The sequence below is a fragment of the Scyliorhinus torazame genome, chromosome 2, assembly GCF_047496885.1.
Source record: "Scyliorhinus torazame isolate Kashiwa2021f chromosome 2, sScyTor2.1, whole genome shotgun sequence".
NCBI lineage: Eukaryota > Metazoa > Chordata > Chondrichthyes > Carcharhiniformes > Scyliorhinidae > Scyliorhinus > Scyliorhinus torazame.
This window is the reverse complement of record NC_092708.1, coordinates 241950134-241961906: the sequence shown is the minus strand read 5'-3', so window position 1 is coordinate 241961906 and position 11773 is coordinate 241950134. Positions and strand designations below refer to the sequence as shown.

The following is an 11773-nucleotide window of genomic DNA, read 5'->3' as shown; positions in this document are numbered from 1 at the left end:
GTAGAGAAAGGAGATTGGGGGGTAGAGAAAGGAGATTGGGGGGTAGAGAAAGGAGATTGGGGGGTAGAGAAAGGAGATTGGGGGGTAGAGAAAGGAGATTGGGGGGTAGAGAAAGGAGATTGGGGGGTAGAGATAGAGAAAGGAGATTGGGGGGGTAGAGAAAGGAGATTGGGGGGGTAGAGGAAAGGAGATTGGGGGGGTAGAGAAAGGAGATTGGGGGGGTAGAGAAGGAGATTGGGGGGTAGAGAGAAAGGAGATTGGGGGGGGTAGAGAAAGGAGATGTGGGGTAGAGAAAGGAGATGGAGGGGGTTGGGGGGGTAGAGAAAGGAGATGGGGGGTAGACAAAGGAGATTGGGGGGTAGAGAAAGGAGATGGGGGGGGTAGTGAAAGGAGATTGGGGGGGCGGTAGAGAAAGGAGATTGGGGGGGTGGGCGGGGGGTAGAGAAAGGAGATTGGGGGGTAGAGAAAGGAGATTGGGGGGGTAGAGAAAGGAGATTGGAGGGGGTAGAGAAAGGAGATTGGGGGGGTAGAGAAAGGAGATTGGGGGGGTAGAGAAGGAGATTGGGGGGGTAGAGAAAGGAGATGGGGGGGGGTTAGAGAAAGGAGATGGGGGGTAGACAAAGGAGATTGGGGGGTAGACAAAGGAGATTGGGGGGGTAGTGAAAGGAGATTGGGGGGGGGCGGTAGAGAAAGGAGATTGGGGGGGTGGGCGGGGGGTAGAGAAAGGAGATTGGGGGGTAGAGAAAGGAGATTGGGGGGGTAGAGAAAGGAGATGGGGGGGGGTAGAGAAAGGAGATGGGGGGGGGTAGAGAAGCAGATTGGGGGGGTAGAGAAAGCAGATTGGGGGGGTAGAGAAAGGAGATTGGGGCGGGTAGAGAAAGGAGATGGGGGGGTCGAGAAAGGAGATTGGGGGGGTCGAGAAAGGAGATTGGGGGGGTCGAGAAAGGAGATTGGGGGGGGTCGAGAAAGGAGATTGGGGGGGTCGAGAAAGGAGATTGGGGGGTAGAGAAGGAGATTGGGGGGGTAGAGAAAGGAGATTGGGGGGGGTAGAGAAGGAGATTGGGGGGGTAGAGAAAGGAGATTGGGGGGGGTAGAGAACGGAGATAGGGGGGGTAGAGAAAGGAGATTGGGGGGGTAGAGAAAGGAGATTGGGGGGGTAGAGAAAGGAGATTGGGGGGGTAGAGAAAGGAGATTGGGGGGGTAGAGAAAGGAGATTGGGGGGGTAGAGAAAGGAGATTGGGGGGGTAGAGAAAGGAGATTGGGGGGGTAGAGAAAGGAGATTGGGGGGGTAGAGAAAGGAGATTGGGGGGGTAGAGAAAGGAGATTGGGGGGGTAGAGAAAGGAGATTGGGGGGGTAGAGAAAGGAGATTGGGGGGGGTAGAGAAAGGAGATTGGGGGGGGTAGAGAAAGGAGATTGGGGGGGTAGAGAAGGAGATTGGGGGGGTAGAGAAAGGAGATTGGGGGGGTAGAGAAAGGAGATTGGGGGGGTAGAGAAAGGAGATTGGTGGGGTAGAGAAGGAGATGGGGGGTAGAGAAAGGAGATGGAGGGGGTTGGGGGGGTAGAGAAAGGAGATGGGGGGGTAGACAAAGGAGATTGGGGGGGTAGAGAAAGGAGATGGGGGGTAGAGAAAGGAGATTGGGGGTAGAGAAAGGAGATTGGGGGGATAGAGAAAGGAGATGAGGGGGGTAGAGAAAGGAGATTGGGGGGGTAGAGAAAGGAGATTGGGGGGGTAGAGAAAGGAGATTGGGGGGGTAGAGAAAGGAGATTGGGGGGGGGTAGAGAAAGGAGATTGGGTGGGGGTAGAGAAAGGAGATTGGGGGGGGGGTAGAGAAAGAGATTGGGGGGGTAGAGAAAGGAGATTGGGGGGGTAGAGAAAGGAGATTGGGGGGGTAGAGAAAGGAGATTGGGGGGGTAGAGAAAGGAGATTGGGGGGGTAGAGAAAGGAGATGGAGGGGGTTGGGGGGTAGAGAAAGGAGATGGGGGGGTAGAGAAAGGAGATTGGGGGGGGTAGAGAAAGGAGATGGGGGGGTAGAGAAAGGAGATTGGGGGGTAGAGAAAGGAGATTGGGGGGTAGAGAAAGGAGATTGGGGGTAGAGAAAGGAGATTGGGGGGTAGAGAAAGGAGAATTGGGGGTAGAGAAAGGAGATTGGGGGGGTAGAGAAAGGAGATTGGGGGGTAGAGAAAGGAGATTGGGGGGGTAGAAAAAGGAGATGGGGGGGGGTAGAGAAAGGAGATTGGGGGGGTAGAGAAAATGAGATTGGGGGGGGTAGAGAAAGGAGATTGGGTGGGGGTAGAGAAAGGAGATTGGGTGGGGGTAGAGAAAGGAGATTGGGTGGGGGGTAGAGAAAGGAGATGGGTGGGGGTAGAGAAAGGAGATTGGGTGGGGGTAGAGAAAGGAGATTGGGTGGGGGTAGAGAAAGGAGATTGGGTGGGGGTAGAGAAAGGAGATTGGGGGGGTAGAGAAGGAGATTGGGGGAGGGGGTAGAGAAAGGAGATATGGGGGGGGGTAGAGAAAGGAGATTGGGGGGTAGAGAAAGGAGATTGGGGGGTAGAGAAAGGAGATTGGGGGGTAGAGAAAGGAGATTGGGGGGTAGAGAAAGGAGATTGGGGGGTAGAGAAAGGAGATTGGGGGGTAGAGAAAGGAGATTGGGGGTAGAGAAAGGCGATTGGGGGGTAGAGAAAGGAGATTGGGGGGTAGAGAAAGGAGATTGGGGGGTAGAGAAAGGAGACTGGGGGGTAGAGAAAGGAGACTGGGGGGTAGAGAAAGGAGATTGGGGGTAGAGAAAGGAGATTGGGGGTAGAGAAAGGAGATTGGGGGGAGGTAGAGAAAGGAGATGGGGGGGTAGAGAAAGGAGATTGGGTGGGGGTAGAGAAAGGAGATTGGGGGGTAGAGAAAGGAGATTGGGGGGTAGAGAAAGGAGATTGGGGGGTAGAGAAAGGAGATTGGGGGGGTAGAGAAAGGAGATGGGGGGGTAGAGAAAGGAGATGGGGGGGGTAGAGAAAGGAGATTGGTGGGGGAGAGAAAGGAGATGGGGGGGAGAGAAAGGAGATGGGGGGGGAGAGAAAGGAGATGGAGGGGGTTGGGGGGGGTAGAGAAAGGAGATGGGGGGGTAGACCAAGGAGATTGGGGGGGTAGAGAAAGGAGATTGGGGGGTAGAGAAAGGAGATGGTGGGGTAGAGAAAGGAGATGGAGGGGGTTGGGGGGGGTTAGAGAAAGGAGATGGGGGGTAGACAAAGGAGATGGGGAGGTAGAGAAAGGAGATGGGGGGGTAGTGAAAGGAGATTGGGGGGGTAGAGAAAGGAGATGGGGGGGTAGAGAAAGGAGATGGGGGGTAGAGAAAGGAGATGGGGGGGTGGAGAAAGGAGATTGGGGGGGGTAGAGAAAGGAGATTGGGGGGGGTAGAGAAAGGCGATTGGGGGGGGTAGAGAATGGAGATTGGGGGGGTAGAGAAAGGAGATGGTGGGGTAGAGAAAGGAGATGGTGGGGTAGAGAAAGGAGATGGAGGGGGGTTGGGGGGTAGAGAAAGGAGATGGGGGGTAGACAAAGGAGATTGGGGGGTAGAGAAAGGAGATGTGGGGGGGTAGTGAAAGGAGATTGGGGGGGGGGGGTAGAGAAAGGAGATTGGGGGGTAGAGAAAGGAGATTGGGGGGGTAGAGAAAGGAGATTGGGGGGGTAGAGAAAGGAGATTGGGTGGGTAGAGAAAGGAGATTGGGGGAGTAGAGAACGGAGATTGGGGGGGTAGAGAAAGGAGATTGGGGGGGTAGAGAAAGGAGATGGGGGGTTAGAGAAAGGAGATGGGGGGGGTAGAGAAAGGAGATGGGGGGGGTAGAGAAAGGAGATGGGGGGGTAGAGAAAGGAGATTGGGGGAGTAGAGAAAGGAGATGGTGGGGTAGAGACAGGAGATGGAGGGGGCTGGGGGGGTAGAGAAATGAGATGGGGGGTAGAGAAAGGAGATGGAGGGGGTTGGGGGGGTAGAGAAGGAGATGGGGGGGTAGACAAAGGAGATTGGGGGGGTAGAGAAAGGAGATGGGGGGGTAGAGAAAGGAGATTGGGGGGTAGAGAAAGGAGATTGGGGGGTAGAGAAAGGAGATTGGGGGGTAGAGAAAGGAGATTGGGGGGTAGAGAAAGGAGATTGGGGGGTTAGAGAAAGGAGATTGGGGGGTAGAGAAAGGAGATTGGGGGGGTAGAGAAAGGAGATTGGGGGGCAGAGAAAGGAGATTGGGTGGGTAGAGAAAGGAGATTGGGGGGTAGAGAAAGGAGATTGGGGGGGTAGAGAACGGAGATTGGGGGGGGGGGTAGAGAAAGGAGATTGGGGGGGGTAGAGAAAGGAGATTGGGGGGTAGAGAAAGGAGATTGGGGGGTAGAGAAAGGAGATTGGGGGGGTAGAGAAGGCAGATTGGGGGGGTAGAGAAAGGAGATGGGGGGGGTAGAGAAAGGAGATTGGTGGGGTAGAGAAAGGAGATGGGGGGTTAGAGAAAGGAGATGGAGGGGGTTGGGGGGGTAGAGAAAGGAGATGGGGGGGTAGACAAAGGAGATTGGGGGGGTAGAGAAAGGAGATGGGGGGGTAGAGAAAGGAGATTGGGGGGTAGAGAAAGGAGATTGGGGGGTAGAGAAAGGAGATTGGGGGTAGAGAAAGGAGATTGGGGGGTAGAGAAAGGAGATTGGGGGGTAGAGACAAGGAGATTGGGGGGGTAGAGAAAGGAGATTGGGGGGCAGAGAAAGGAGATTGGGTGGGTAGAGAAAGGAGATTGGGGGGTAGAGAAAGGAGATTGGGGGGGTAGAGAAAGGAGATTGGGGGGGGGGGTAGAGAAAGGAGATTGGGGGGGTAGAGAAAGGAGATTGGGGGTAGAGAAAGGAGATTGGGGGGTAGAGAAAGGAGATTGGGGGGGTAGAGAAAGGAGATTGGGGGGGTAGAGAAAGGAGATGGGGGGTAGAGAAAGGAGATTGGTGGGTAGAGAAAGGAGATGGGGGGTAGAGAAAGGAGATGGAGGGGGTTGGGGGGGTAGAGAAAGGAGATGGGGGGTAGACAAAGGAGATTGGGGGGTAGAGAAAGGAGATGGGGGGGTAGTGAAAGGAGATTGGGGGGGTAGAGAAAGGAGATTGGGGGGGTAGAGAAAGGAGATTGGGGGGGTAGAGAAGGAGATTGGGGGGGTAGAGAAAGGAGATTGGGTGGGTAGAGAAAGGAGATTGGGGGGGTAGAGAAAGGAGATTGGGGGGTAGAGAAAGGAGATTGGGGGGTAGAGAAAGGAGATTGGGGGGTAGAGAAAGGAGATTGCGGGGTAGAGAAAGGAGATTGGGGGGTAGAGCAAGGAGATTGGGGGGTAGAGAAAGGAGATTGGGGGTAGAGCAAGGAGATTGGGGGTAGAGAAAGGAGATTGGGGGTAGAGAAAGGAGATGGGGGGTAGAGAAAGGAGATTGGGGGGGTAGAGAAAGGAGATTGGGGGGTAGAGAAAGGAGCTTGGGGGTGGAGAAAGGAGATTGGAGGGTAGAGAAGGAGATTGGAGGGTAGAGAAAGGAGATTGGGGGGTAGAGAAAGGAGATTGGGGGGTAGAGAAAGGAGATTGGGGGGTAGAGAAAGGAGAATTGGGGGGTAGAGAAAGGAGATTGGGGAGTAGAGAAAGGAGATTGGGGGGTAAGAGAAAGCAGATTGGGGGGTAGAGAAAGCAGATTGGGGGGTAGAGAAAGGAGATTGGGGGGTTAAAGGAGATTGGGGGGTAGAGAAAGGAGATTGGGGGGGTAGAGAAAGGAGATGGGGGTAGAGAAAGGAGATGGGGGGGTGGAGAAAGGAGATTGGGGGGGGTAGAGAAAGGAGATAGGGGGGGGTAGAGAAAGGAGATTGGGGGGGTAGAGCAAGGAGATGGTGGGGTAGAGAAAGGAGATGGTGGGGTAGAGAAAGGAGATGGTGGGGTAGAGAAAGGAGATGGAGGGGGTTGGGGGGGTAGAGAAAGGAGATGGGGGGTAGACAAAGGAGATTGGGGGGTAGAGAAAGGAGATGTGGGGGTAGTGAAAGGAGATTGGGGGGGGGTAGAGAAAGGAGATTGGGGGGTAGAGAAAGGAGCTTGGGGGGGTAGAGAAAGGAGATTGGGGGGGTAGAGAAAGGAGATTGGGGGGGTAGAGAAAGGAGATAGGGGGGGTAGAGAAAGGAGATGGGGGGGGTAGAGAAAGGAGATGGGGGGGGGTAGAGAAAGGAGATGGGGGGGGGTAGAGAAAGGAGATGGGGGGGTAGAGAAAGGAGATTGGGGGGGGGTGGGGGGTAGAGAAGGAGAATGGGGGGTAGACTAAGGAGATTGTGGGGTAGAGAAAGGAGATGGGGGGGGTAGTGAAAGGAGATTGGGGGGGGGTAGAGAAAGGAGATTGGGGGAGGGTAGAGAAAGGAGATTGGGGGGGTAGACAAAGGAGATGGGGGGTAGACAAAGGAGATGGGGGTAGACAAAGGAGATGGGGGGGTAGAGAAGGAGATTGGGGGGTAGAGAAAGGAGATTGGGGGGGTAGAGAAAGGAGATTGGGGGGGTAGAGAAAGGAGCTTGGGGGGGTAGAGAAAGGAGATTGGGGGGGTAGAGAAAGGAGATTGGGGGGGTAGAGAATGGAGATTGGGGGGGTAGAGAATGGAGATTGGGGGGGTAGAGAAAGGAGATTGGGGGGGTAGAGAAAGGAGATTGGGGGGTAGAGAAAGGAGATGGGGGGGTAGAGAAAGGAGATGGGGGGGTAGAGAAAGGAGATGGGGGGTAGAGAAAGGAGATTGGGGGGGTAGAGAAAGGAGATTGGGGGGGTAGAGAAAGGAGATTGGGGGGGTAGAGAAAGGAGATTGGGGGGGTAGAGAAAGGAGATTGGGGGGGTAGAGACAGGAGATTGGGGGGGTAGAGAAAGGAGATGGGGGGTAGAGAAAGGAGATGGGGGGTAGAGACAGGAGATGGGGGGGGTAGAGAAAGGAGATGGGGGGTAGAGAAAGGAGATGGGGGGGTAGAGAAAGGAGATGGGGGGGTAGAGAAAGGAGATGGGGGGGTAGAGAAAGGAGATGGGGGGGTAGAGAAAGGAGATGGAGGGGGTTGGGGGGTAGAGAAAGGAGATGGAGGGGGTTGGGGGGTAGAGAAAGGAGATGGGGGGTAGACAAAGGAGATTGGGGGGTAGAGAAAGGAGATGGGGGGTAGTGAAAGGAGACTTGGGGGGGTGGGCGGGGGGGTAGAGAAAAGAGATAGGGGGGTAGAGAAAGGAGATTGGGGGGGTAGAGAAAGGAGATTGGGGGGGTAGAGAAAGGAGATGGGGGGGGGGGTTAGAGAAAGGAGATTGGGGGGGGGTAGAGAAAGGTGATTGGGGGGGGGTAGAGAAAGGTGATTGGGGGGGGGTAGAGAAAGGTGATTGGGGGGCTAGAGAAAGGAGATTTGGGGGGGGTAGAGAAAGGAGATTTGGGGGGTAGAGAAGGAGATGGGGGTAGAGAAGGAGATGGGGGTAGAGAAAGGAGATTGGGGGTAGAGAAAGGAGATTGGGGGTAGAGAAAGGAGATTGGGGGCAGAGAAAGGAGATTGGGGGTAGAGAAAGGAGATTGGGGGGTAGAGAAAGGAGATTGGGGGGGCTAGAGAAAGGAGATTGGGGGGGTAGAGAAAGGAGATTGGGGGGGTAGAGAAAGGAGATTGGGGGGGTAGAGAAAGGAGATTGGGGGGGTAGAGAAAGGAGATTGGGGGGGTAGAGAAAGGAGATTGGGGGGGGTAGAGAAAGGAGATTGGGGGGGGTAGAGAAAGGAGAATTGGGGGGGTAGAGAAAGGAGATTGGGGGGGGTAGAGAAAGGAGATTGGGGGGGTAGAGAAAGGAGATTGGGGGGTAGAGAAAGGAGATTGGGGGGGTAGAGAAAGGAGATTGGGGGGGGTAGAGAAAGGAGATGGGGGTAGAGAAAGGAGATGGAGGGGTTGGGGGGGTAGAGAAAGGAGATGGGGGGGTAGAGAAAGGAGATTGGGGGGTAGAGAAAGGAGATTGGGGGGTTAGAGAAAGGAGATTGGGGGGTAGAGAAAGGAGATTGGGGGGTAGAGAAAGGAGATTGGGGGGGTAGAGAAAGGAGATTTGGGGGGGGTAGAGAAAGGGGATTTGGGGGGGTAGAGAAAGGAGATTTGGGGGGGTAGAGAAAGGAGATTTGGGGGGTAGAGAAAGGAGATGGGGGTAGAGAAAGGAGATTGGGGGGTAGAGAAAGGAGATTGGGGGGTAGAGAAAGGAGATTGGGGGTAGAGAAAGGAGATTGGGGGTAGAGACAAGGAGATTGGGGGTAGAGAAAGGAGATTGGGGTAGAGAAAGGAGATTGGGGGTAGAGAAAGGAGATTGGGGGGGTAGAGAAAGGAGATTGGGGGGGTAGAGAAAGGAGATTGGGGGGGGTAGAGAAAGGAGATTGGGGGGGTAGCGAAAGGAGATTGGGGGGTAGAGAAAGGAGATTGGGGGGGTAGAGAAAGGAGATTGGGGGGGTAGAGAAAGGAGATTGGGGGGGGTAGAGAAAGGAGATTGGGGGGGTAGAGAAAGGAGATAGGGGGGGTAGAGAAAGGAGATTGGGGGGGTAGAGAAAGGAGATTGGGGGGGTAGAGAAAGGAGATTGGGGGGGTAGAGAAAGGAGATTGGGGGGGTAGAGAAAGGAGATTGGGGGGGTAGAGAAAGGAGATTGGGGGGGTAGAGAAAGGAGATTGGGGGGTAGAGAAAGGAGATTGGGGGGGTAGAGAAAGGAGATTGGGGGGGTAGGAAAGGAGATTGGGGGGGTAGAGAACGGAGATTGGGGGGGTAGAGAAAGGAGATTGGGGGGGTAGAGAAAGGAGATTGGGGGGGTAGAGAAAGGAGATTGGGGGGGTAGAGACAAGGTGATTGGGGGGGGTAGAGAAAGGAGATGGGGGTAGAGAAAGGAGATGGAGGGGGTTGGGGGGGTAGAGAAAGGAGATGGAGGGGGTTGGGGGGGAGAGAAAGGAGATGGGGGGGTAGAGAAAGGAGATTGGGGGGTAGAGAAAGGAGATTGGGGGGTAGAGAAAGGAGATTGGGGGGTAGAGAAAGGAGATTGGGGGGTAGAGAAAGGAGATTGGGGGGGTAGAGAAAGGAGATTGGGGGGGTAGAGAAGGAGATTGGGGGGGGTAGAGAAAGGAGATTGGGGGGGTAGAGAAAGGAGATTGGGGGGGGTAGAGAAAGGAGATTGGGGGGGGTAGAGAAAGGAGATTGGGGGGGGGGGTAGAGAAAGGAGATTGGGGGGGTAGAGAAAGGAGATTGGGGGGGGTAGAGAAAGGAGATGGGGGGGGGTAGAGAAAGGAGATGGGGGGTAGAGAAAGGAGATGGGGGGGTAGAGAAGGAGATGGGGGGGTAGAGAAAGGAGATTGGGGGGGTAGAGAAAGGAGATGGGGGGTAGAGAAAGGAGATGGGGGGTAGAGAAAGGAGATGGAGGGGGTTTGGGGCTAGAGAAAGGAGATGGGGGGTAGAGAAAGGAGATTGGGGGGTAGAGAAAGGAGATGGGGGGGGGTAGAGAAAGGAGATGGGGGGGTAGAGAAAGGAGATGGGGGGGTAGAGAAAGGAGATGGGGGGGGTAGAGAAAGGAGATGGGGGGGGGTAGAGAAAGGAGATGGGGGTGGTGGAGAAAGGAGATGGGGGGGTGGAGAAAGGAGATGGGGGGGTCGAGAAAGGAGATGGGGGGGTCGAGAAAGGAGATGGGGGGGGTCGAGAAAGGAGATGGGGGGTAGAGAAAGGAGATGGGGGGGTAGAGAAAGGAGATGGGGGGGTAGAGAAAGGAGATGGGGGGGGTAGAGAAAGGAGATGGGGGGGGTAGAGAAAGGAGATGGGGGGGTAGCGAAAGGAGATGGGGGGGTAGAGAAAGGAGATGGGGGGGGTAGAGAAAGGAGATGGGGGGGTAGAGAAAGGAGATTGGGGGGGTAGAGAAAGGAGATGGGGGGGTAGAGAAAGGAGATGGGGGGGGTAGAGAAAGGAGATGGGGGGGGGGGTAGAGAAAGGAGATGGAGGGAGATGGGGGGTAGAGAAAGGAGATTGGGGGGGTAGAGAAAGGAGATGGGGGGGGGGTAGAGAAAGGAGATGGGGGGGGGGGGGTAGAGAAAGGAGATGGGGGGGTAGAGAAAGGAGATGGGGGGGGATAGAGAAAGGAGATGGGGGGTAGAGAAAGGAGATGGGGGGGGTAGAGAAAGGAGATGGGGGGGGGGGGTAGAGAAAGGAGATGGGGGGGGTAGAGAAAGGCGATGGGGGGGGGTAGAGAAAGGAGATGGGGGGGTGTAGAGAAAGGAGATGGGGGGTAGAGAAAGGAGATGGGGGGTCGAGAAAGGAGATGGGGGGTCGAGAAAGGAGATGGGGGGTCGAGAAAGGAGATGGGGGGGACGAGAAAGGAGATGGGGGGTGTTGATGATTCCCAAGGAGATTTTTTTTTGGGGGGGGGGGGGGGGGGCTGTTCGACTTGCCCAGACCAGGGCCACGACTTCTGGCCTGGGCCGAGGGTCAAGTGGGGTGGGGTGGATTAAACAGGACGCCGTTAGCCTTCTCCAAGCCGGGCCTCCGCCTCCCTCTCCCGGACACCACTCACTAGGCCCCCAAGCCTCGGGGTCTCTGTCCTCCCCACACCAGCACCACCCTTCGTCCCCTGGACCTCCCTTACCCGACACCAGCAGCTCCCCGGCTCCGCCGCTGAACTCGATGGCGTTGACGCAGCCGAAGTGGCCGAGCAGGTCCTTCTTGAAGAGGTTGGGGCAGGCGGACAGGCGCTGCCGCTGGAAGGCCTCCTTGAGGAAGCGGTCGCCGCTCAGGGCCCGGCGGCCCAGGAACCGCAGCAAGGACTCGGGTCCGGGCTCCCGCATCGTCCCGAGGCGGCCGCCGTTCCTCCTTCTCCTCCTCACTGCCGCCGTGTGAAACCGGCGACCGCTCGGCTGCAGCTGCGAAGCCGCCCGAGGCCCGCGTCCCACATCCAGAGCTGCGGCGGCAGGTCGCTCTCCGTCGGCACTCAGCAGCTCATCCTCCTTCCCCCACCCCCCCCCCTCTCTCAGACTGGGAAATAAAACCCTCCCCAACAACTATGATTTTAACACTTCTAAAAAGCTGCTTTCTCTCTTGTCCCCCGTCCCCACCCCCACGCAATTCATCAGCAAACTTAATCACACCCCTGCTTTTGTTTTCTCTCTATTTTGCTTTCCCCTCCCTAAAAGGTTTGATCACCGCCCGCCTGGACAATCTTCCTGTGGAGCTGTCAACATCCCAGCGACGGTGAAGTAAGCGGTGAGGTTTGGTCACTTGCACAGAAAGAGGCAAGAAAGCAAAATGACGACAATGTCAATGCTGGAGATACTCAGCAGGCTAGTCAGCATCTGGGGGGAGAGAATGATTACATAGCACAGAAAGAGGCAATACAAATAATAATGCTGGAAACACTCAGTTGGTCAGTCCACATCTGGGAGAAGAGAATGAGCATAGAAAGAGTCAAAAAAAATAACAAAAATAATGCTGGAAATACTCAGCGAGTCAGTCAGTCAGTATTTGATTTGATTAAAAAATTTTTTTTAGAGTACCCAATTAATTTTTTCCAATTAAGGGGCAATTTAGCGTGGCCAATCCATCTAACCTGCACATCTTTTGGGTTGTGGGGGCGAAACCCACGCGAACAGGAGAATGAGCAAACTCCACATGGACAGTGACCCAGAGCCAGGATCGAATCTGGGACCTCTGCACAGTGATTGATTTGATTTGATTTATTGTCACGTGTACTGAGGTACAGTGAAAAGTATTGTTCTGTGTATAGTCCAGACAGATGGTTCTGTACATGAAAAAAC

At 55.5% G+C, this 11773-nt stretch overlaps 1 protein-coding gene across 1 annotated transcript in view; it reads right to left on the bottom strand.

Moving 5' to 3' along the window:
- dcaf5 (ddb1 and cul4 associated factor 5) overlaps positions 1–10983 on the bottom strand; it is a 157632-nt gene extending 146649 nt beyond the window's left edge. Inside the window, exon 1 of the mRNA XM_072485650.1 lies at positions 10609–10983. Coding sequence (XP_072341751.1) covers positions 10609–10807 — 199 coding nt within the window. The 5' untranslated portion in view covers positions 10808–10983. The remainder of the gene's footprint in view (positions 1–10608) is intronic.
- Positions 10984–11773: the final 790 nt, after the last annotated feature.